At 42.6% G+C, this 25,185-nt stretch overlaps 2 protein-coding genes and 1 non-coding gene across 4 annotated transcripts; 1 reads left to right on the plus strand and 2 right to left on the minus strand.

The window, feature by feature from the left end:
- Positions 1-4,747: 4,747 nt before the first annotated feature.
- XBP1 (X-box binding protein 1) lies at positions 4,748-9,610 on the plus strand. Its single transcript, XM_042962697.1, is given in 6 exon segments — positions 4,748-5,042; positions 6,002-6,098; positions 6,865-6,999; positions 8,009-8,044; positions 8,047-8,154; positions 8,469-9,610. Coding segments are annotated over 6 exon segments (1,176 nt in total). The 5' UTR covers positions 4,748-4,800; the 3' UTR covers positions 9,027-9,610.
- Positions 9,611-12,437: 2,827 nt separating this feature from the next.
- CCDC117 (coiled-coil domain containing 117) lies at positions 12,438-24,937 on the minus strand. 2 transcript variants are annotated; one of them, XM_042962349.1, is made up of 5 exons: positions 24,648-24,937; positions 23,924-23,974; positions 18,994-19,218; positions 18,417-18,554; positions 12,438-15,128 (listed from the first exon to the last, which is right to left on the minus strand). In XM_042962349.1, exons 1-5 carry the CDS (start codon positions 24,827-24,829, stop codon positions 14,891-14,893), a joined length of 834 nt encoding a protein of 277 aa, XP_042818283.1. In that variant the 5' UTR covers positions 24,830-24,937; the 3' UTR covers positions 12,438-14,890. The 2 variants fall into 2 exon arrangements, with proteins under 2 accessions (XP_042818283.1, XP_042818284.1); XM_042962350.1 differs by lacking the exons at positions 23,924-23,974; positions 24,648-24,937 and adding an exon at positions 23,505-23,905.
- On the minus strand, positions 20,410-20,513 carry LOC122232832. The gene has a single exon (XR_006210244.1). It is a non-coding gene; the product is annotated as a U6 spliceosomal RNA (small nuclear RNA).
- Positions 24,938-25,185: the final 248 nt, after the last annotated feature.

Here is a 25,185-nt window from a genome sequence, read left to right on the forward strand (position 1 = left end):
GATATAAGTAAATAAATAAGAAAAGAAAGTTCTACTTCATGGTAGAATTCCAGGTAAAAATGGAGAAGGAATGATGGAATTAGGAAATCGCTATTTGGTAATCATTATAGTAACAATTAATTTAGGCAAGAAGCATCAATGGATACTAAAATTGTGGGTGAAGTCTAATAAAAACTAGGATAGGGGGGGCGCCTGGGTGGCTCAGTCGGTTAGACGTCCTACTTCGACCCAGGTCACGATCTCACGGTCTGTGAGTTCGAGCCCCGCGTCGGGCTCTGGGCTGATGGCTCAGAGCCTGGAGCCTGCTTCTGATTCTGTGTCTCCCTCTCTCTCTGCCCCTCCCCCATTCATGCTCTGTCTCCCTCTGTCTCAAAAATAAATAAACGTTAAAAAAAATTAAAAAAAAAAACAGGATAGGTAGATATCTTAAAATATCTTTCGATAAAATACTTATTAATAAGTGTAATACTTAATAATTAACTTCAGAGTGGAGAAACTTAACAGACATCTTAACCAATTTATAGTTATAGGTATAATCACTGGTTATGGGACAAGTCAACATCATGTACCTCCTGATATGATGCACTAAGAAGGACACAGCAACACTGTGATATTGCTGCCCTAAATGCATAAATCATGAAGTAACATCAGACAAACCCAACCTGTGGCTTGTCTGTACATTTCAAAAATGTCAAGGTCAGAAAAGACAAGAAAAGACCAAGGAATTGTTCCCAATGAAAGGACACTAAAGAGACATGGTCATCACGATATGCCATATTTGATCTTTGACTGGATATGGGACTTTAGAAGACATTATTGGAACAATCAGAGAAATTTGAATGGAGTGTGAGGACCAGATGGTGATGTTGCATCTATACATATGTTAATTTCCTGATTTTGATGGTTGTGCTGCAGTTATGAAGAGAATATGCCTTGGTTTTTAGGAAATATGTGTGAAGTAGTTAGGAGTAATGGGGCATCTTATCTGCAACTTATTCATAAATTGTTCAGGAAAAAAACGAATACACTCTTACATACATACATACAGACAGAGAAGGGAGAGAGGGATTGATCAGGCAAACACAGTAAAAAGTTAATTGGGGAGTCTGAGTAAGGCATCTGAGTGAGAAGTATGTCAGAGCTCTTTGTTCCCTCTGTCTCTCTCTCTCTCTGCTCCTCTCCCGCTTGTGCTCTCTCTCTTTCTCAAAATAAATAAATAAATATTTAAAAGAAGAAGAAAACAAAAAATCAGAACCAGTGCAGCTGGAAAGAGATTTGATACTCACTGATGACTGTCATTTCCTTTCTCAACACCATCACTAATAGTTAAACTGACCTATTTGTTTGGACCCTCAGAGATTTTTCTTTTCTTTTTTTTTTTTTTTAAGATTTTATTTTTAAGTAATCTCTGCACCCAACGTGGGGCTTGAATTGTCAACCCCAACTCCCGAGATCAAGAGTCACGTGTCCTACCAATGAGCCAGCCAGGTACCCCATAGACCCCCTGAGATTTTTCTACCTCAGGGCAAAGCACCGTAGGAAGATTAAACATGAGTGAGAAGAGCATTCTGCATTCTGCAGAATGCAAGAATGGTAACTCAAAAAACAAGGTGAGGGGTGCCTGGTTGGCTCAGTAGTTACAGCATGTGACTCTTGATCTGGAGGACATGAGTTTGACCCCCACATTGGGTGTAGAGCTTACTTAAAAAACAAAACAAAACAAGGGCGCCTGGATGGCTCAGTCGGTTGGGCGTCCAACTTTGGCTCAAGTCATGATCTCGAGGTTCACGAGTTGGAGCCCTGCATTGGGCTCTGTGCTGACAGCTCAGAGCCTGGGGCCTGTTTCAGATTCTGTGTCTCCCTCTCTCTCTGCCCCTCTCCCACTTGCACTCTGTCTCTCTCAAAAATAAACATTTAAAGACAAAACAAACCAAAAAAACAAGGTAGGAAAAAGAATCTGCTTCAGAGGTACCATTCTCAAGGATTTGGACCTTGGAAAAGAGATTTTATCCATGTACCCACATGTTGCTTGGGAAATCTTTGTATATCCTTAGGGGTACATGCACCCCAATTCTAAAATCAATATTAACACATCTACTTATTCTAATAGCATCTAGGATTAATCATTATGCATTGCTTTTCCCTGAATGAGGCAGGCAAGAACCTTAGCACACTTTCATTTCCCTTTCTTCTCTTCATCTGTGTCATCTCCCACATTGATATCATATAGACCAGTGCTATCCAACAGAAACAGTTGCAAGCCACTTGCATAATTTAAAATGTTCCAGGGATGCCTGGGTGGCTCAGTCGGTTGAGTGTCTGACTTCAACCCAGGTCACGATCTCATGGTTCATGAGTTTGAGCCCCCTGTTGGACTCTGTGCTGACAGCTCAGAGCCTGGAGCCTGGTTTGGATTCTGTATCTCCCTCTCTTTCTGCTCCTCCCCTGCTCACACATTCTCTCTCTCCCAAAAATAAATAAAGATTTAAAAAAATTTTTTTTGATGTTCCAGTAGCCAATTTAAAAAAAGAAACAGGTGAAACCAATTTCTAAAAAGCAGTTTAACTCAAAATATCAAACATACTATCACTTCAACATATAATCAATATAAAAATTGATCAACCAGATATTTTACATTCTTTTTTTTTCATACTAAGTTTTCAAACTGAGGATGTATTTCACATTTGCAGCAAATTTTAATTCAGATTAGCAACATTTCAAGTGCTTAATAGCCACATGTGGTTAGTGGCTACCACATTAGAGCAGTTTTTGAATTTTAGTTTCAAATTGCAACTGGGTTTTGTTTTGTTTTGTTTTACACTGACATCTATTTAGACTTAATGACCTATGGCTTCTCATTACTGTTTCCTGCATTTCACAAAGACTAAGAACTTTGTGTTTTATATATCTCTTATCACAAGTGCCTAGTAAATGTTTTAAAATATTAATGGCACCTGATGCAAGAAACATCAGATTACTCTTACAAAGAGGATATGAAACTGTTCAAAGGTTTGGTCTTCAGTGTTTGAGACTTCATGGATAGTAATCTGCATTGGGTCAAATTACTGTTTTTGAGCATGATTTTAAATGTTTATCAAAAAGATAAAAGCCTTTGGGGCGCCTGGGTGGCTCAGTCAGTTAAGCGGCCGACTTCAGCTCAGGTCACGATCTCGCGGTCAGTGAGTTCGAGCCCCCGTAGGGCTCTGGGCTGATGGCTCGGAGCCTGGAGCCTGCTTCCGATTCTGTGTCTCCCTCTCTCTCTGCCCCTCCCCCGTTCATGCTCTGTCTCTCTCTGTCTCAAAAATAAATAAACGTTTAAAAAAAAAATTTAAAAAAAGATAAAAGCCTTGAAAAAGCCTTGAAAACAAAACTGGAGGAGTCAATTTCAACATTCCATTTCTACCCCATTAACCAAGACCAAAACGCACTCCATCCACCTCTTCTTCTCTGCCCTTCTCCACATGGTTACTCAGGTACACCCTGCTGGACTAACAGGGGCTTCTCTGATCACCTCCCAACCCTCTTTTCCAGTTCTCTGAAGCAGTGTATGTTCAGGTCGCCCTGAGGTGCACAAGCTCAGTGTACTGTGGGAGACTCATGGCCCAGTTCTGGGAATAACAGAAATTGTGCCTCTTGAGAACGGATCTGTATATCAAAAGACTGATTTGATTTAGTTCCCTCTTCCTATCCTGTTTCCTCCCCACCAAAATATAATTGAAGAGCTAATCCGACTTAATGACACTGAAAAATTACCTAGACCCATTCTATCTTTTCACTTTTTGAGTAGTGCCAGCCACCAGCTAGTTTCACTGATGTTTGCATCCCTGGAAACCCATTACGGTGCTAAGCACAGGGGAAGCGGTAAGTACTTGCTAAAGTTAAGTATCACTTTGTAATTCCAGGGAACTTAACATTTTGTAATTTGCTTCAAAAGAAGTGAACATGCCTGTGGGGAGTGATTCCACGGATTTCTCGAGTCTAATAAATTTATGTGCCTAAATTGCTCCTGAGCTGTCAGGGCAGGAGCCTCGATCCTCTCCGCATGCCAGGGGGGATGAAGGTAGACCCCGGGACCCTCGTTTTAACACCTGAAATGAAAAAAGTATGCTCATAATAGAAAATTTAGAAATGCAAATTAAAATTGCATGTATTCCTTCCACTTGGAGATCACAAGCCTCAGTTTATGAAACCTCACCTAAGAGCCAAGCCTAGTTATAAAACGCGCTATCTCATTCCCTAAACACTCTTTATTTCGCGGAATTCCTTGCAGGCTTTTCTCTAATCCAAGGCCCCGCTGGCGCGCTCTCCCGACTTTCCGCTCCACTTGGAGCCCGACGTGGCGCACGACATAAAATATGTTCGGGCAGAGGTGACAGCCTGCTGGTGACAAGCGGTCTTGGTATAAAATCATCAGTCTGGAAATCTCTTCGTTTGGAATTAAACACAGTCGTTCTAAGTGGAATTGCTTCAGCCTAGGGGGTAAAAACCCGTCCGACGAGGAAATTCCGCGGGGCTCCGGGCCCTTGCAGAAGAGACCCGGAAACTCCAGGCCCTCCAGGCCGCATCCCGGGGTCCTCCCGGTCCGCCCCCGCCCCCTCCTGCTTGGGCCTCGCAGCCGCCACGCTGGACGCTCAGGCCCCGCCTGCTAGGGGCCGGCCGGACCAATGGGTGCCGAGAGCGGCCACGCGTCACGCGGCGCTGGCCAATCGCGGGGGGCCACGACCGTAGAAAGTCTGGGTGCGGCGGGGCCGCCCCGAGGACGGCGGCGGCGGCGCGCACTGGCGTACACACTCTCGGGCCATGGTGGTGGTGGCATCCGCGCAGAGCCCGGCCGCCGGGGCCCCCAAAGTGCTGCTTCTGTCCGGCAAGCCCGCCGCAGCCGCTGCCGCTGCCGCCGCCGGAGCCCCGGCCGGCCGGGCTCTGCCACTTATGGTGCCGGACCAACGAGGGGCCAGCCCGGAGGCGGCGAGCGGAGGGCCACCCCAGGCGCGCAAGCGACAGCGCCTCACGCACCTGAGCCCCGAGGAGAAGGCGCTGCGGAGGTGGGCGAGGGTCGGAGCGCGGACGCTGAGGGCGAGGGGCCGGGGACTGGCCGCCTGCCGCGCTTGGGCGCCCTTGGCCTGACCGGTGCGGTGCCAGCGTGGCGTGGGGCGGGGCGGGGCAGGAAGTCGGGAGTGCGGGGCCGCCTAGGCCTTTTTTTTTTTTTTTTTTTTTTTTAAATCCCCCACTAGCCCAATTTTGTCTCTAATGTCAGAGATACATAGAGCTGGGTGTTCGGGCACATGGGTTCCGAGTCCTCATGCTCTGTGACCGCAGACCTGTCATTCAGTGTTTCTGAATTTGGGCAGTAGCAGGGAGTCAAGGAGCCTTTTCCTGGTTTACCTACTATTTTGGGAAGGCGCGGAGCCGAAATGACAATTGTTGGAAGGTCTGTGAGGCTCACTAGTCAAACTTAGTCTCCGCGTTCTTAAGATGGTATCTATTTCATGAGGTCTTTGGAAAGATCGGCCGAGAAATGCCACGTATTCACCTCTCCTCAAATGTTAGTTCTTCTGTGATCAGTGTGCCTTTTGTGACCTAAGTGCCTCCTTGAGCAGACACGGGCCCAGGCGTCCCGGGACTGCCCAGAATATCGGCAAGGGCGAGAGGCATCCGCCTCTCCCTTATTTGAGTTCTACGAGGGAGTGAAAAAAGGGGAGGAGGAAATCTCTTATGATGCAAGATGAGTAGTATTTGTGTCCAGCGTCCTTGCTGTGGCCGGGATGCGACGGGGGTGTGGATGACGCAATATGGGGAAGAATGAAGCAGTTTTTCAAGCTAGATCCATGAAAAATGCTGTATTTTTTGTTTCGTTTCATTGAGGGGAGGAGCCTGGAGTGTATTTTACCTTAGTCTACCGTATACTGTAAGCGAAAATGAAAGCAGCAGCTGGCCAAGTTTTCAAATAAAGATATAAATAAGGTTTGGGAATGACTCTGTGGTATGTCTCTTCTGTTCTCAGGAAACTGAAAAACAGAGTGGCAGCTCAGACTGCCAGAGACCGAAAGAAAGCTCGAATGAGTGAGCTGGAGCAGCAAGTGGTAGATTTGGAGGAAGAGGTAAAAATACTTAAGGTCGAACTCTTACCTTTTATTGCTCGTACATCCTTCCTTGGTGAATATTCTGATGTTTGCTGCCTATCCCAAGTTGTTTCCGTCTCTTTAGAATACAATTGGACAGTTAATTGGAAGTTAAACTAGTCTAAATTAGGGGAGCTAGGTAATTAAGTGGTTAAGTGGTGAAGCTTGAGGAGAGCAGACGTGATCACCGCTGGCATCCATCCATGTGAGATCTGTCTCAAAGTTGACCAGTTACAACATTACAACAACATTACGTTTATCAAGTTAGTACTAAGAAATTCCTAAAAGCAGATAGGAAATTGTCGCTTAAACCTGAGACCCTTCCTGGCTTGGCCAAAAGTCTGCTAACGTTTCCCTTCCCCTTCCGTGGTCCACTGATTACCTAATCTTAAATTGTTGCCAGCAAACATATTTTGATTTTATGGTTCCCTGTTGTCACTTCTATTACTTGCTAGTTCAAGATAGGGGTTTTTTTTGCCATTATATTTAAAGTCACAAGTCACCCTTTGCTGGGTCTATATTAGTAGTTAGAGGCATTGTGGTATTTGTGACCCCACAAAATGGCACTTCTTAGATTATTTTTCATAACTATGACCTTTCCTTAGAGTACCTACTGTGAACAACTGTCTGTTTTCCAAAAGGTGAAGGAGAAGGAAAGGAAACGAGCTGTAGTGAAACTTCACCAGGTGGACCCTTAAGTGAAAGAACTGGATGTTTTAAAAGCTTCTTACGAACTTTTTCACAGAACCAGAAACTCTTGCTAGAAAATCAGCTTTTACGAGAGAAGACGCATGGCCTTGTAGTGGAGAACCAAGAGTTAAGACAGCGGTTGGGGATGGATGCCCTGGTTACTGAAGAGGAGGCAGAGACCCAGACCAAGGTGAGTTGTCTCCTATATCTGATGTCCTGTGTGAGAACTGGTTCTAAGTGACATGACCCCTTAATGACACTTAAACTCATTTTCCAACTGGGTAGTGAATAGTACTAGAGCCTAATAATTAAAATAAGTTACACAGCTCTCTAAAAGCAAGTACTAACAAATACTGATAGCCAACAGAATGTACCATGTCAGCATTAAGGAGAACTAGAGAAACAGAGCCAGTCAAATCTGACTGAACGCTACTAAAACTAGAGTGGTTTTTTGATGAATATGAATAAGTAGGGAAAGGATTCATTTTGATGGTGACACCCCTCTGATAGAAGGTGATGCATGGGTTTTAATGTATGGACCTGGCCCATTTATTGAGATCACTTAAGTGGTCTAAGATTGACAGTAGGGCCGTTCTAGTCTGTAAGAAATTGCTGTCCAGAAAGATTTGGGGCCTAAATGCACTGCAGTACTTTATTAAGGACATTATTATGGATGGGGGCCCTGGGTGGCTCAGTCGGTCAGAGTGAGTCAGAATCTTCAGCTCAGGTCAGAATCTCACAGTCTGTGGGTTCAAGCCCTGTGTGAGGCTCTGTGCTGACAGCTCAGAGCCTGGAGCCTGCTTGGGATTCTGTATCTCCCTCTCTCTGCCCCTCCCCCTGCTTGTGCTCTGTCTCGCTCTCAAAATAAAGACATAAAAAAAATTAAAAAAAAAAAACATTATTATGGAGAACATCTCTGAAGATATTATTTAAGAATTTCAGTCCTTTGTGAATCTTTTCTTGGGGAGTGAAAATGTTTCATTGCATAGAAAATGACAATGAAGTTAGTCTTAACCTTTCCTCCTCTTCTTGTGGAGGACTCCATAAAATGGAAAGGTAACAAAGGTAAGGGAAAGGTTTCAGCTCTAAAGAATAGTTTTCTAGCTTTCTTGAAAGTAGAGAACCACAGTTGCCTGGTGAGTGTTTCCTTGAGGACTCAGCAGTTTGAGCTGTTCATCCACGGTGGTCTTTCCTTCTAGGGGAATGGAGCGAGGCCAGTGGCCGGGTCTGCTGAGTCCGCAGCACTCAGACTACGTGCACCTCTGCAGCAGGTGCAGGCCCAGTTGTCACCCCTCCAGAACATCTCCCCATGGATTCTGACGGTGTTGACTCTTCAGACTCTGAGGTAGGGGTTATCGGGATTTAGTGAAGAGGTCTATAACTTGTTAATTCCATCTGTTTGATGGCTGATATCCCTAACCAGGCAGAGGAGGGCAGGAGAAGTTGGTTTTGGTTGGGTTAGAAGTGAATATTGACGGTCTTCCCTATCTGCAGATGGTTTAGAGCACAGAGTGAAGCGTAGGTAAATGGGTCTGTGGGTCTAGGAGGTCATCCTATTGCATAATAATTAACTTACATTGTGGGACCTAGTAGTGTTCTAAGGTAGATTCTTGGGTGCATTCTAATGATTGGATTCCATTGAATTTTTGCCTCTTGCAGTCTGATATCCTGTTGGGCATTCTGTTCAACTTGGATCCAGTCATGTTCTTCAGATGTCCTTCCCCAGAGTCTACCAGCCTGGAGGAACAACCAGAGGTCTACCCAGAAGGACCCAGTTCCTTACCGGCCTCCTCTTCTCCGTCACTGGGGACGTCATCAGCCAAGCTGGAAGCCATTAATGAACTGATTCGTTTTGACCACGTGTATACCAAGCCCCTCGTCTTAGAGATACCCTCTGAGACAGAGAGCCAAGCAAATGTGGTAGTGAAAATTGAGGAAGCACCTTTCAGCCCCTCAGAGAAAGATCACCCTGAATTCACTGTCTCAGTGAAGGAAGAACTTGTAGAAGATGACTTCATTCCAGAACTGGGCACCTCAGATCTACTTTCACCCAGCCACTGCCCGAAGCCATCTTCCTGTCTACTGGATGCTTATAGTGACTGTGGATATGAGGGCTCCCCTTCCCCCTTCAGCGACATGTCCTCTCTGCTTGGTGTAGACCATTCTTGGGAGGACACTTTTGCCAATGAACTCTTTCCCCAGCTGATTAGTGTCTAAGGAATGATCCAATGCTGTTGCCCTTTTCCTTGACTATTACACTGCCTGGAAGATAGCAGAGAAGCCTATGCTTCATTCAAAAAGCCAAAGTAGAGGGTGTACAGTCCTAGGGAATTCCTCTAAAGTATTTGTTCAAACTTTATAGGTCACCCCAAGTATTGTCTTTTGTCATCCAGCAGTCCAAGGTACTCAGATTTATTACTATAATCTAGAATCACAGCTTTTGAGGTTGTACCTTTATCTTAAGGGCAGAAGTTTGCCCTAAAATTCTCCTGTAAGGGTCACTGGACAAGTGTCTTAGACATGGAATTTATGAATGGCCCTTTATAATTTTTCTCCCTTCTTGGCATCCCAGGCTTGTCTCCGATTTTAGGTCCTTTAGTTTGCTTCTGCAAGCAGAACACCTACCTGAGGGGACTCCTTTCCCTCATGTACAGTTCAAGTAAAGATCAAGAATCTTTTGTAAAACTATGGAAATTTACTATGTAAATGCTTGATGAAATCTTTCCCTGCTAGTGTAACTTTTGGAAGGTGCTTTCTCCATTTATTTAAAACTACCTGTGCAATTAAAAAGTGCAATGCAATGTCTTTGTTCTTTGATTTCTTCTTGGGCTTTTTAAGTCTTACTGTTTTGTTTCACTGATTGCCACGATAGTAATTTATCCAACTTCAGGGAGCATAGCATGCCACTTTTTAAAGCGATGGAAAGTTTTACCCCCTTAATTACTGCCTGCTTTGATTCTTGGCTGCCATAAGTGATAGGAACCTATTCTTTGAGTAGTTACTGTATTTCTGAGCTTCTTTAGCTTTACTGGCCAATATTACAGACGTTAAGTGACCAAGCTAGAACACTTAACCATTATTTTGCTATATACCATCTTAAGAGAAAAACATGCCATTACATATCAAGATTCTCTTGGCATTTTTACAGGGATAAACGTTTTCTAGACTCAAGTTTAAGTCTGCCACTGGTTTGCCAGGTAATCCTGGACATGTAATATCACTTTCTCACCTGTAAAGGGGCATAATAGTCACTATCTAAAGGTTGCTAGAGGTGATACATTATAAGCTCTTGGTATATGTACACTTAGGCACCATCCCAAGCACTATTTTTCAAGGAAAAATCCGACACATCAACATTACCCCAAAGCTATAGAGATAACCTCATCCTTCATGTGCGTTTTTCCTTGGGAATCCTCTTAAAAGGTACTGAAGGGCTTCCCTCAGAAATCATTTCACCTATGCCAGCATCCTGTGCCAATATTAACCCTACCACTGGAGAGGTCAAAGTAAAGGAGTGTAGACAAAAGGATTCAAAGAATCCCAAGCAGCAAGACAAAGCAGGCTATACTTTCAGCCAAGTATAAGGGAATATGTTTGGTGTGATTGGAGGCATGTCCACACGACAGCCTAAAATCCCTGGTCACTAAGGCCAGAGCTCAATCCTATTATTAGCAATGCAAGCTTGCTTAGGCTCAGTTTCTGTATTATAAATGTACAACAGCCTCCAGCTGTCCCCATGATTAAAAATCTGATCACCTGATTTTCTAGAACTGAAAACCTAAGTGCTGGGTGTCTATTTAGGGATTGTCTAGGCAAATGCAATTACAGATGCATTTTAGCCACTCTCCATCATAATTGCAGAAGCATCTGGAGATTGAGGCTCAAATAATTTACATTGAATGACATCACATGAAAGAGTCAGCTGTACGAACAGGGATAACACAGGACATACATAACCTGCGTTGATCTTCAGGGTTTTCATTTCCTGCACAGATGGGTGAAAATGACCCAACACTGCTCAGCCTTGACAAAACACCTGTTATTTAAGGATATCTTACTGAAACAAATTGGTCAGAAATAAAAATCAAGATCTCCTTCTGCAAAACCAAAGCAAGATTTCTATTAGATGCAGAGGGCTGTCCATAACTGAAAGTGAATCAGGCGACAAATGTCTGCACGCCATTTTCCTGGGTCTTGTAACACCAATGTATATGTGCCCCCTTGCTTTTCTACTAGGTATTCTACTGGAGCAGACATAAGGTAGGAACAGAACTGTAGGCAAAAGGTAACCCTGCCTACTCCAGAAAGATTTTATCAGTTAAATTCTAATATGCTAAGAATGAAATCTTTACCTGGGGACTTCTCAAGTTCATTAAAGGACAGGAAGACGGGCCTGTTTACCCACTAATCAGTTGTTGAAAGACAACATCCTTGTCTTGCTGGAGCTGTAGTCTAAATGCATGCAACTGAGCTCTAAAATGCCACTGGCAGAGTATTTGGACCAGACAGATATACACAAAACTGTATTTTCTCAAGGAGTTTAGTATCACACTGACTGAACCACACTCTATCGTAGATTATTTCAATGAAATTTAAATGACATTTTAAGGTATTCTATGAGAAGACTGTAAAATCAATGGTCAAGTAGGAAGAACACTGAACCTGCTGAGTTTGATTCTAATACTAAAAGGTCATTCACTAATTAAGCTTTAGTTTCCAAATCTGTAAAATAACGAGGGTAGGTAACTTTTAGCTGTGATTTCCAAATTTTAGTGAAAAACAATATCCTGAATTTTCCACAACTGCACCCCAAACTTAACTCCGCCTGCCCACGATTCAGGGATTCAAGGTTATCAAGATTGTAAATATGCAGGCAACACTGCCACCCAGTGACCTGTCAACTCATAGGGAATGACCACTAACCAAATACCATGCAATTTTCTTATTCCCTATTTTTAAAGGTCCCCAACTTGTAAAAACAAAAATGCTGTGAAGTCCATATACTGTTTCCAACTCTATATTTAAACAGTTTTGAAGACTGTCACTACTGCCATCTGAATACTGGCAATCAGTCACGACTGCCAATCAATGCTAGTGACTGACAGCAGCAAATTGCTAAGTAGAGTGGAAAGCATTCTGTGGGTTTTAGAACGGCAAAACCTAGTTTATTTTGGAAATAGCTAATTCATTTACGAAGCTTACTTATAACCCAACACAGTCATCTCTTCAAAATAAACTTAAGCCCCTCACTAATATGAATGCTGCTTTAAATACAATTTAAAAGAAAGAGGTCGCTAATTTTACTTATGTGCAGGAATACAAATACCTCAAAATCAAAACACTTAAGAAGTTTTATTGAAAACAATAAAATACAGAAACACCAGATTCTCATTTTAAAGTTGACAGCATCTTCCAGAACCTTCCTAGTACTACACCATTCTTGTCACTATTAAATAATGAAACCAAATTTCAAATCCAAAATAATTAACGAACCTGCTTATAAATAAGCATTTCTTCTCATGGTTCTAGCCCCACACCCTAGTTTGTTTGTTTTTTTCTAAATTTTACATTTGCACCTTTTTTGAAAATGAGTTTTTTTTTTTTTAACGACTGATTAATATTTTTGAGAACTGGACTTAACTTTATATTAAAAAAAAAAAACCCACACACACCTACTCAAACTCAGAGAAAATATACATTTGTTCATTAAAGCTCACCTGCTTTAGATAGTTTTTCTCTTCACACATTAGCATAATAAGCCAATGTTTGATCCATGCTTCAAAGCTGTACGAAATGAAAAGACCTATTGATTCCCTAGGGAAACCTTAAGGCAAAAGCAAAAGCCTTACACTATAAAAGAAAAACAAAGAAAAACAAAGCAGAGGCATGGAGACTGTGGAAACGGCTCAGATGAATAAGCACCACAAGGATGAAGAAAATTTCTGTACAAACATATGCAAAAGGATAAAGTTTAAAAAGGAGCATTAAACATCCATTTTCCTGCAGAAATAATTAATCACGTCAGATAATCTGACTCCTGAAACAAGTTGTTTGGATTTTAATGAACAGATTCTTAATTCTCTCCTATAGTTACCAGTGGTATCAGAGCCTTGTTTTGGAGCTGTTCCTCCTTTTCCTCATACAGACCTTCGAGCAGAGGCTTGCCCCACAACTCCTATCGAAGACACTCTTAGTGTGTTTTGGGTCCTTCTCTGGAAAGTCGTCACCCCTTCCACCCTAACACTGGGACGAACTCCAAATTCTGGATGGTCACTTCACGTTTTTAAGTTACACCAGAACAAAATTTTTTAGCACGGCGATTTCTTTAAGGCTACAAACTTTGTAAGTTGGTCCCATTAAACAGTGACCTAAAGGCAGGAGTTTTTCAAACAGCATGAATCAAACACTTGCACATTTCAACAGAATACAGTTTACATTCATCTCTAAATCTGAGATTAAGAAACTATTAGCTGGTTTCCAACTGGTTTTAATACTGGTTTGAAGTTCGAATAATTTTACTGTGTAGACATTAAATATTGTTTAAATATTAAACATTAAGTCTTTTCCTGACTGTCCAGACAGAAATAGAGAAAGCAGGAACAACAGGCAAAGGAAGAAACAGTCCAATGAACAGACTTGTTACTTCTACGCCATCTGTTACAAGGGGAGGGATTTCAGCATGGGTTTCAAAAATGCCTGGGAGCTGGTTTCTCAAAAGTCACCTCTACTTGGCATAAACCATTTTTTTTTTCTACGTAAGATATCTGATTCCTACAAAGGAGGAAGAAACCTGGAAAACAAAACAGAACAAAAAGAACTGGGGTGGTCTCCCATTGTGTTTTAAGGGCCAGTATTACACTATTACACTCATTTAATAAGTTATAGTGGAGATTCTGTAGCACTAAAGGAAGTGTTGTTTTAATCGGCACTACTGAGTCCTTGCCACACAGAAGAGCCCTTCCTGAGAAATAAAAAAACTTCAATCCTGGTTATCCCCAAAGGACACCTTGAGCCTGGTTTAGTTCCTCAAGATGAAGATGTCCTATTAGCAGGAAGCTGTTCTCTATTAACTCTGAGGTTTACTGCACCAACAGCTGAAGCACCGGGCAAAGTGGCTAGTTCAGTACATCTCAATGTCACTCACCCATATGTTCTCAGTTCATTATTCTGTCACTGTTTTCTACGTTAACACTAAAATACTCGACTTGCTAACATAGGCATAACCTTTTAAAAATATCTATCAATGCTGGGCTTAGCTGACACGGCAGTTCCTTGGGATTACTTAAGGGAACTTTCTTCCGTAGCCAATTTACACATGGGTTACCTCACAATCACTTTTTAACTATCGTTCAAAGTTAATTACGTTGTAAACACTCCTGAAGTGTTGTGCAAGGGAAACCAAGGAGCAACAGTAGCACAAGGCAAAAAAGCCTTGAAGGAAAAACCTTTTCTTTCTATTTTCACTGCATTTGCAGAGGCTAAGAGGTGAGCCACAGTGCTACCAGCTATTAAATCAATATAGATACACAGAACGGACAACATACAAGTTTCAGAGCCTCTGTTAAATCTCTTAGCAATAGGCTTAAGCTACTGCTTTTCTCCCTCCTCTTCCCAATCATACACAGTCACCATTGTAAACAGAGCTCCTATATCCATAGATGGAAGTTGTGACTCAACTGTCAGGGCACAGTCATAGTAGGAGCATCCTTCTTTCTTAATGCATCTTTTTCAGATTCAAGCATCTGCATTTTCTCTGATTATCTGAATGGTTTAGATAATGTAACAGATGACTGAAGTCACCCTTGGATACACAGCTTTTATACTTGCCTCTGCAGGCCGCAATTTCACATTCCCTTCATAAGCCCCCTGGAAAACTGCTTTTCCCTTGAGACAAGCTTCCTTGGCAAAAAGTTGGATTCAAGAAATGGCTACCCAAAATGAGAGTCCCACCCCAAATCACAGGTGGAGATATTATTACACCCGTTTTATAAAACTTTCAAGTCCCTATACTATACAACTAGGCTCACGACTAAATACATGAGCCTTCTAAAATTTGACAACTTTAGCATAGAAACTGGTTTCTAGAGTTCCATCTCTTCTTCTGTGCAAGCGGCTGTCTCCAAACCACTGTAAACAGGCATCCCTGTTTGCCGAGGTTCCAAGAACAGTTCAGTTCTCCCAGGGAAGGCAGTGCCGGCAGCTGCATGCTTGGTTTGGCTCTCTCCTGTGTAGTTCTTAGCATTAGATGACGGCTTTGGCTTATCAGAAAGGAGTTCAGGGAGAGGTTTCCAGAGCACAAGCTCCATGGAAGGACGGCTCCTAAGACATAAAACACAGACTTTATCAAAACTTTTAGGATACGGAAATAAAGGATACATGTTGAAAAGCTAACGTTTGCTACCAAATATCTAGAGTTAAGAACTGATGGCATCAAACTAGGAGACTTATGGGGTAGGGTACCTGGATGGCTCAGTCAGTTGAGCATCCAACTTCAGCTCAGGTCATGATCTCATGGTTCTTGAGTTCGAGCCCTGCATCCGGCTCTCTGCTATCAGCACAAAGCCCACTTCAGATCCTCTCTCCCTCTCTTTGTCCCTCCCCTGCTCGTTCTCTCTTTCTCTCTCAAAAATAAGTAAGCAAACTTTATTTTTTTTCTTTTAAAATTTTATTTATTTTGAGAGAGAGTGCGAGTGAGAGGGGAAAGGGTGGGGGTGGCAGAGAGAGAGAGAATCCCAAGCAGGCTCTGCACTGTCAGCGCTAAGACCCATGCAGGGCTCAAACTCACAAATCGTGAGATCATGATCTGAACAGAAGTCAAGAGTCAGACGCTTATCTGACTGAGCCACCCACGTGCCCCAAGTACATAAACTAAAAACAGAAAGAAAAAAAAAAAAATAGACTTGTGATGATCCAAACAGATCTTTAGAAAGACACTCAAATACATATAATTTTACAGTTCTGCATGCATTTTTAACCAAACCAACCAGCTGTACTGATGCTGTGATTAAAACTAACACAGGGGTAACTGACTGGCTCAGTCAGAAGAGCATGTGACTCTTGATCTCAGGGTTGTTAAGTTCAAGCCCCACACTGGGCATAGAGATTACTTAAAAAAAAATTTTTTTTAATGTTTGTTTATATTTGAGAGACAGAAAGAGACAGAGGGCAAGTGGGGGAAGGACAGAAAGAGAGGGAGACAATCTGAGGCAGGCTCCAGGCTCTGAGCCGTCAGCACAGAGCCCCACGTAGGGATCGAACTCACAAACCATGAGATCATGACCTGAGCCGAAGTCGGGCACTTAACCGACTGAGCCACCCAGGTGCCCCGAGATTACTTAAAATATTTAAAAATAAAAGCAATATAAACATGCAATGTGAAAAAGAGGCCCCTTATTATGCTAAGTGAAATTAGTCAGAGAAAGACAAATATATGACTTCACTCATGTGAGGACTTTAAGATACGAAACAGATGAACATAAGGGAAGGGAAGCAAAAGCAATATAAAAACAGGGAGGGAGACAAAACATAAGAGACTCTTAAATATAGAGAATAAACAGAGGGTTGCTGGAGGGGTTGTGGGGGATGGGCTAAATGGGTAAGGGGCTTAAGGATTCTATTCCTGAAATGATTGTTGCACCATATGCTAACTTGGATGTAAACTATAAAAAATAAATTAGATTAAAAAAAGAAAAACAGAGGCCCTTGATTCAATGCCGTTATACGTTTCTCAAATTGTGGTTAATATTAGTAGATATGAGCTACCATCTTCTACTAAACTATTATAAATTTGTTTATTTATTTTTGAGAGAGAGAGAGAGAGAGAGAGCGAGCGAGCACAAGAGGGGGAGGGGCAGAGAGAGAGGGAGACACAGAATCCGAAGCAGGCTCCAGGTTCTGAGCAGTCAGCACAGAGCCCGATGTGGGGCTCGAATCCACGATCCATGAGATCATAACCGGAGCCGAAGTCAGATGCTCAACCGACTGAGCCACCCAGGTGCCCCTAAACTATAAATGAAACACTGACCAAACACATTAAAAGCATCTCTGTATACCTTTTGCTTAGTATAACTATGAAGTATAATGCTTTTTGCAATAAGTCTAAACGATTATGTTGCCAGGGCCTGCCTGCCCCTCAGTCCTCCTCCATCCAGTGATGGTTTGATGGTTTCTGGAACCTAAAGGCAAATAAAACTAAATAAACCACAATGAAGAATACTCCCAAAGGTTAGCTTCTGGAAAACTACTGAGAGCAGAAAGTGCTATTTTTTTTAGGTTGTAGGGCAAAATGACCTGTTTACTCTTGGCTATTTACCCACTCTCAGGGCTGGTTAGTTAATTATAAGCTCAAGCTAGGGGGCTAATGCAAAACCTCTGTGATCTAACATCAAGCAGCAGCTGAACCCACTGTGGCCAAAGGCAATAATGCCTCATCTGCTTGGCATCACTGGGGCTGGTGTCCTAAGAGGTTTTTTCAGATATCTGACACTTACCCTCACAAAGTATCAAATCTGTCTACGGTATTTTCCAGGCAACACCTAAATGGCACTTTGTGACTTGACTATTACTTTACACGTGGATAATGATGGCTTCAGATCTTGTAAGCTCAAGGACTATAGGAATTACAGACTAGCATTAGTTTTTACGTTAATGGCCCCAGGCTGCTTTGCTTTTTAGGTTATGTGTGCTTTCTAGTTTCCGCTCTAGTCCTCACACTGTATTGTCACTACTCACTACTATGAGTTTGTACTGCTCTCACTTGCTGTTTCTTCGTTTCTACTCTGATGCTCTAAGAATCCAGGTACCTGAGGTCAGTAAACTGGGTCTAACTTAAGAGCAAACTGGCTTAGAGCTAAAGCCCTGAGAGACTATCCACTGTGAGACAAGAACACGAGCTTTGGATTGTGGCCTTTGTGGTAACTGTTTTGGCTGATGGTAGATTTCTTCTGGTTTATTTTTAAGGTCTTTTTATTTTTTATTTTTATTAAAAAAATTTTTTCTTTAATGCTATTTATTTTTGAGAGAGAGAGAGAGAGACAGAGTGGGAAAGGGGCAGAGAGAGAGGGAGACACAGAATCCAAAACAGACTCCAGGCTCTGAGCTGTCAGCACAGAACCTGATGCAGGGCTCATGAGTGGTGAAATCATGACCTAAGCCAAAGTCGGACACTTAACTGAGCCACCCAGGCACCTGTTTTCTAGGTCTTGATGGTGTTCCTGAACAACTGAGAGAGGCTGGTAAACAAGAGCTTTTGAAATGTGGTTCCATATCCTATGACAATACTTTAAGAGAATAGTATATTGTCAATCCTCCCATCCCGAAGTATTAGATGGTCACCCACTTCAGAACTTCAAAAGAATCTGAGGTTAAGAAGGTATGTATACTTCAAACTTGTCCATGCACAGTATCTTGTTCACCCACAGTTAACTAAGAAAAAAGTCTGTATCCAGACTAAGCTAAATAGAAAACCTATTGTACTTTCATTGGGCTGGTGAGCAGGAGACATGGCGAGCAGGAGACAAGACTAGGATAGCACGGGCCTTGTCAGGAGACACCACCAGGTCTCCCTTCAAGATCACAATTAAAAGGAAACCAGGAACCAACACTTACATGGACTCAATCATTTTCTTTGTAAAGACTTCATCAAATTCCCTCTTCAAACCTGTTTTCATGGTGTCAGAAAGAACAAGACTGGGGAGATGGTTAATATTTCTGTCAGCTTCAACTTCTTCATCTTCATCAATTATCCTAAATAAAGGCAGCAGAAGCAGAGAAAGAAAAATTAGTCAAGCTGTTATGTACTGTAGCAATTGAACAAAATTTTAAAAATAATAATAAAAGCAACAGATGCTATAGGAAAAGATCAAGTAAAACATGAGGCTGAGTGAAGAAAGTACAGGCAGAAGAGTTACTCAGTATTTAACACAAGTTTTACATCAGATGCAATCAAATTTGAAGAACATGTCCCTGAAAACTCCCATAAACCAAAAATTAATATTCAGAAACACTAACATCCAGCAAAGTTCTATGAGAACTTACTTTAACATTGAATGTGTAAACTTTGAGTTCATAGTCTGAGAGATTGAGGATCACCATTATGACCAAACTGACTAATTAGACTAGCTTAAGAGAGCAGAGATGGCACATGAGACCAACAAGAAGCCAGCAACATACACTACCCATTTACCTGTCCTCAATTTCCTGAAGCCTCCTTCGGGCAACTTCACACTGTGGTTCTCCCGTTGTCTGATCCATTTCTTCACAAATTACATCTAACATGCCAGGTGCAGAGAGACCACTAGTACACGGATTTACTCCATGACTCTCTATATCCTGATGTGCACAAAGAATCCAGTCATTAGGACCAGCACACAGCCCTGCTTCAGTTAGCCTTTTCTTTCTTACTGGACAACTGAAAAAAAAAAAAAAAATCAATGAAAATTCAGAATCATATAAATAAAACATTTATCATCCCTATGTCTAATCCCTATGCCTAAACTCTTATACAAAAAACTCTAATTTTTGATAGTGTGTGATTGCAAGATGGAGAATTTTGCATTTTGCCATTTTGACAGCCTCCTTGAGATGTTTTCTTCTACTGCTCTCTACTGTATCAGACTGTACCTGCAAGATTTTGCTTTCTCAGATTAGAAGCAGTCAATGTGGGAACTTAAAGTCATTCCTACTTGGCTCTGGGTAGGTCACGTGGAAAGTACAGAAACCAAAACCACAAGGCAGCAATTCAGCACCAGCCATATTTTGTCACAATTCTGCTTGCTCCACATGGGGAGATAGTCTACAGGTGTTCTATACTCCTGCAGGACGAAAATACATGCTTGATCAGCTATGTTCCAATAGGCTGTAGATGATTCTCTTGATCCTCTCCAGAATGTCAGAGACTATGATTTGGCTCTGAGTCTCTTTGTCATATAAGGTAGAGTTACACGTTGGGCACCAGACACCAAAGCTCCCAAGTCCTAGCTCTTATGCCATTCTCACTGGAACTTGCGGCCTCCTTACAGGAAGTTCAACAGTTCAAGCTTATGCCATGAACTAGTATTTGCATGTACTACAACATGCCCAATTTAGTTGAAAACACTCTGAAGCAGATAAAATAGACAACTGGTCCTATTCTATTTAAGTATTCAGACCAGAAGTACTTTATTGCTTGGGCATCAGCAAGTGCAGTGTCAGAAACAGAACACAGCTCTGCAACTTAAAAAAAAAAAAAAAAAAAAAAAAAAAAAAAATTTGTTAATGGTTACCACAGCTTCTGACTCTCTAAACTGAAGGTCAAAGGAAGTGGTATGTATTTTACAAGAAATTTCTGTTCACGGTACAACTACAAAAATCAACTTTAAAAAAAAGGATACAAAAAACAACATTAAAGTCTCTGGCAATATAAAATCTGACAATGCTCTCTTGAACCTAGACTTTTATTGGAATCAACTATTAAATGTTTTTAAAAAATGGTTTAGTTTTTTGAGGTCTTTTTTTCTTTTTAGCATAGTTGACATACAGTGTTACATTAGTTTACGGTGTACAACATAGTGATTCAACAACTCTAAATCTTATGCTATGCTCACAACTGTAGCTATAATCTGAATATATGTAACTCCACGAATCTGTGTATCATCCTTGCACAGGAGCCACGCTAATCTCTGTTATCATTCCAATTTTTAGTACACATGCTGCTGAAGTGAGCACAATAATATGTTTAGTTTATAGTTGGTTTTAACTGATAAGCAAGTATTAAAAATGTCTAGCTATACATCAAATATTTCTGTAATAGTGGATAGTTTTATGGTGTGGTGTTTTGGAAAGCAGGAGAAACTATACACACAAAACCAGCTAAGAAAAAGAATACATCTATCTGGAGAGAAGAGATAATTTCCTAGCACATCCAATAATTCAACTACGAAATGCAACTGAGTGTAAGAGTTGCGTTCTGATCTCTAACCTCCAACACGATTTGGACTAAATTATCTCATGCCTTGTAGGTCCATTTGCAAGTAATTAGAGATCAATGATAATTAAGCTCCAAAGAAAATGTGATTTAAAAGACTTCAAAGTACAGATAAGAGCTATGGAAGTGGCAGGTGGGCAGTACGCATTAGATATCCAAATGTCAAGTTCCTCATTCTCAGGGCCTCAATCTCTTCATCTGTAAATTAAAGATGGTTTTGTTTATTTTTTAAAGTAAGCTTTACACCCAATGTGGAGCTTGGACTGTCAACCCCATTGCATGCTCTACCAACTGAGCCAGACAGGCACCCCAAAGGTGGTTAACTTTTTAAGCCAACAGATTTTACGCTTCAAACTTTTAACACTGGGACTCTTTATTCAAGTATGTCTTATAGAGTACTCCAAAAGACAAGGGCAAAGAGGTCCCTATGTATGCGCAGCAATCCCAAGGCAATTAAGAACCTAAATCCTGTCTGGCCTGATGGTTTTTAAACTGACACAACTTACAAATCTATTTAGCGTGCTTCAAAAAGTTAGAAAATCCAAAGTTTCTGCTGGCCAAAAAACAAACAAAACCTACACAAAGTTAAAAGGCAAATGACAAATTTTGGGGAAGCATAACACACATAACAAACTACTGATTTCTTTCGTAAAGATTTCTTATGGATGAACAAGAAAAAGATCAATACGGCAATAGGAAATCTGCACAAACATGAACTGACACAATGAAACACGAATGCATTAAATGAAAAGATGTTCGACGTAACTTTAATTTACAAGATATAAGTTAAAACAGTGATCATATTTTAACTATGAAATCCTACACTTACACAATTCAATGAATAATTAGAAAATATGCATCCATAAAGATAACATTTGTAGGAGCGCCTGGGTGGTTCAGTCGGTTAAGCATCTGACTCTTGGTTTTGGCGCAGGTCATGATCTCAGTTTGTGAATTTGAGCCCCACATCAGGCTCTGTGCTGACAGTGCAGAGCCTGCTTGGGATTCTCCCTTCTCACTCTCTGCCCCTCCTCTGCTCTCTCTCAAAATAATAAGCATTAAAAAAATAATAACATTCAAGATACAGACCTCTGCCAACATCCCAAAATGGTACTCTATATTCTCCATCCTACAGGTAAACACTGTATTACAGTATTTACTTCTTTTAAAAAATACATTATCAAGCACGTAAATATGCATCCCTAAACAATGTTTAGGGCAAAACTATGCCTGGCTTTCAACCTTATACTTAGGAAATTGTACTGTATACATTCTTGGGATTTTTTTTTTTTTTTGCTCATATTATGCTTATAAGACATATCCATGTTGATAAATGCAATACATTCTCTTTTGCCCCTTTGTACTGAATAGAATTCCTTTGTATGAATTTAATTTACCCATTTTACTGTTGAGGGACCTATGGGTCTTTTCCAGTTTAGAGCTATTATGAACAAGGATGCTATGAACCTTCTTGTACGTGCCTCCTGCTGCGAGTGTGTACCTACTCAAGAGTGGAACGTTTGGGTAACAGAGTAGGTATGCCTTCAACTTACTAGATAATGCCAAACTATTTCCCAAAGTGCTTGTACCAATTTACATTCTCATCTATAGTATTGCAGAGTTACCGGGTGCTCCAATATCTGGTGGTAAAGTAGATCACACTGCGGCTTTTACTAGGCATTTTCCTAAAGACTGATAAAGTTAAACGAACACCTTTCTTTTGGTTGGTCATTTCGATATCTTCTTTGAGAGATTCTTTCACTCATTTTTCTATTACACTGCCTGTCTAGGAGATGTAAGTATTTACCCGGAAGTGAGGGTAAAAAAAAAAAAAGTTTGAAAACAAACAAACAAACGAACAGTTTGAAAATACAGTTCTGGTGACAAGATGGAGAAGCAACCATTTCCACTGTTAAAAGGAATATAAGTTGGCAACAACTCTTGTTCAAATTTAAAATGCATGCCATACCCCATCTAGAAATCCATTAACCTACTTGTACATATATACGAGGAACTTTTTTTTTAATGTTTTTTTTTTTTAAATCTTGTTTTTATTTCTTTTTTTTTAATTTTTTTTTAACGTTTATTTATTTTTGAGACAGGGAGAGACAGAGCATGAACGGGGGAGGGGCAGAGAGAGAGGGAGACACAGAATCGGAAACAGGATCCAGGCTCTGAGCTGTCAGCACAGAGCCCGACATGGGGCTCGAACTCACGGACCGCGAGATCATGACCTGAGCTGAAGTCGGCCGCTTAACCGACTGAGCCACCTGGGTGCCCCTTTAATGTTTATTTTTGAGACAGAGAGAGAGAGACAGACAGACAGACAGAGCGAGCGCAAGCAGGGGAGGAGCAGAGAGAGAGGGAGACACAGAATCCGGCAGGCTCCAGGCTCTGAGCTGTCAGCACACAGCCCGACGTGGGGCTTGAACTCAGCAACCGAGAGATCATGACCTGAGCCGAAGTCGGACGCTTAACCGACTGAGTCACCGAGGCGCCCCTACAAGGAACTTTAAAAAAGGGCATGGTAGATTTAACCTACAGTAAAAGCGAAAGACTAGAAAGAATTTAGAAAGCCATGGACAGGAGACTGGTTAATGATCTATACCTATTTACAACAGAATTCTATTCAATGTTGCAGAAGAAATTAGGTAGAAGTCTACCTGCCCATATGCAACAAGCCACAGGATAGCAAAATGGAAAGATCCAAGTGTTACACAATGTGAAGTTACCTTCTTAGAAATGTAGAAAACCTGAGGTATATACAGTTATAAACTCGTTAAGTTTTTAGATTATCTTCCAAAGGAGAAATTGGAAACAGGTAACAGGGGTCGCATCTGTGGAGAAAAGGGGAGCATGCACTCTAACACTTTACAATTTTTACCCTTTTGCACACTTGAAATTCTTTTACTTTCTGCACGTAATAATATTTACATGGATGAAAACTCAAACATTGCTAAGGATTACGGAGAGAAGTCTCCCTCCGGCAGGCCAGCTACCCAGTTACTTTCCCTAAAAGGCGACCGACGTTAGCAGTTCCCTGTGCCTCCTTGCACAGATACCTAACGTTTCACCTTTTCACTTTTAGGTAACTGGGAATATAAAATAGATGAAATGACCATAAAGTGAATAAATGGCACCTGAAACTTACTCATCCTCCTCCTCCTCTCGCTTGTGTTTCTTTTTACAGCGAACTGAAACACTGTTGAAACAAACAAAATCAGTCAATTGAGAAATTTACTGAGCCCGGGCTTTCGGCATCCACTCTTCCTTTCCCCAATAACCTTGCCGATGCCACAAGTACTGGCTTGTCCCCTTCCTTCCCGACTGGGATTGGATATCCAGATCACAAGGTCGGTCTGGTTGGGTGGTCCCGACCGAGTCAGAAGTTGAAATCTTAACTTCCCACTTTGTCGAGAGAGTGGGAAATGAATCCGGAGGGACCGACGTGGGGAAAACGTTTCTAGGGGCAGGCACTGTGCTAAGCACTTTGCTTCCACGGTCTCACTAGCAGGACCCATTTCTGTCCCTCTTTGCAGATGAGAGACCGAGTGTGTGTCTGAGAAGCCCTGAAAGTTAGCGCACTGGCGGCCGCGCCGAGGGGACGGCCGGGCTCCGGGCGGCCCGGGTTCCACCCCCGGCCCGAAGTGGACAAGCTCGGCAAAGTCTGCTCACTTTTCGGAAGCGCAGGCCTGCCGCGGTCCTCCCCGGACTCCCGGGCTGTGTGGCCCCAAGCGACTTACAGTTAACGTCCCTGGGGATCAGTTTCTCATCTGCTATGTGGGGGCTCAGGAGCCCCCCCCACCCTCCCCGCGGAGGGTCGTGAGGATTAATGAGCCGGAGCTCCGCGCCCGCCCGCCCCGCCGGCTCCTCACCGTCCGCGCGCCGCGCTCCCGCCGGGGCTGCTCGGGGAGGCGCGGGGTCCCGGCCGCGGGGCCAGCTCGGCGCCGTCCACTCCCGGCGGGAAGGCCCGGCCGGGGAAGGCCGGCGGCGGCTGCAGGAAGTCCGGGCCGCCGCTCAGAGGGAGGCCGCTGAAGGGCCGGCCGAGCGCGGCCATGGCCGGGGAGACGAGGAGGCTGCGTCCGCGGCCCCGGCCGCCCGCGTCCCCAGGCCCGGCAGCTGCGGCCACAGCGACTGCCGAGAGGCGCCCGCCTCTGAGCCCGCTCTCGACCCCACGTCACGCCTTCTAGAACCCTCCACCCCGGGCCGCCGAGGGGCACGCCGGGATTTGTTGTGTGTGGAGAGCTGCCGTCGCGAAGGGTGCTGGGAGTTGCAGTCGAAGAGGACTACAAACAAGATGGCTGCCTCGGCTTAGCTGGCAGGGGCTGGAGGGTGGCTGTGAAGGGCCTTGAGTGGGAAACGGGTTCCAATTCTCACACCTTTGTACCTCAGTTTCCTCAATAGTAAAACCTG

This window comes from Panthera tigris, chromosome D3, assembly GCF_018350195.1.
Source record: "Panthera tigris isolate Pti1 chromosome D3, P.tigris_Pti1_mat1.1, whole genome shotgun sequence".
NCBI lineage: Eukaryota > Metazoa > Chordata > Mammalia > Carnivora > Felidae > Panthera > Panthera tigris.

Coding starts and splice junctions, on each gene's coding strand:
- CCDC117 (XM_042962349.1), bottom strand. CDS start 24,829: ATGGCCGCGCTCGGCCGGCCCTTCAGCGGCCTCCCTCTGAGCGGCGGC. Junction 19,219..23,923: donor CGAGAGGAGGAGGAGGATGA/GTAAGTTTCAGG, acceptor TTTTTTTTTCAG/TTGTCCAGTAAGAAAGAAAA. Junction 15,129..18,416: donor AAGAAAATGATTGAGTCCAT/GTAAGTGTTGGT, acceptor TTTATGTCTTAG/GAGCCGTCCTTCCATGGAGC.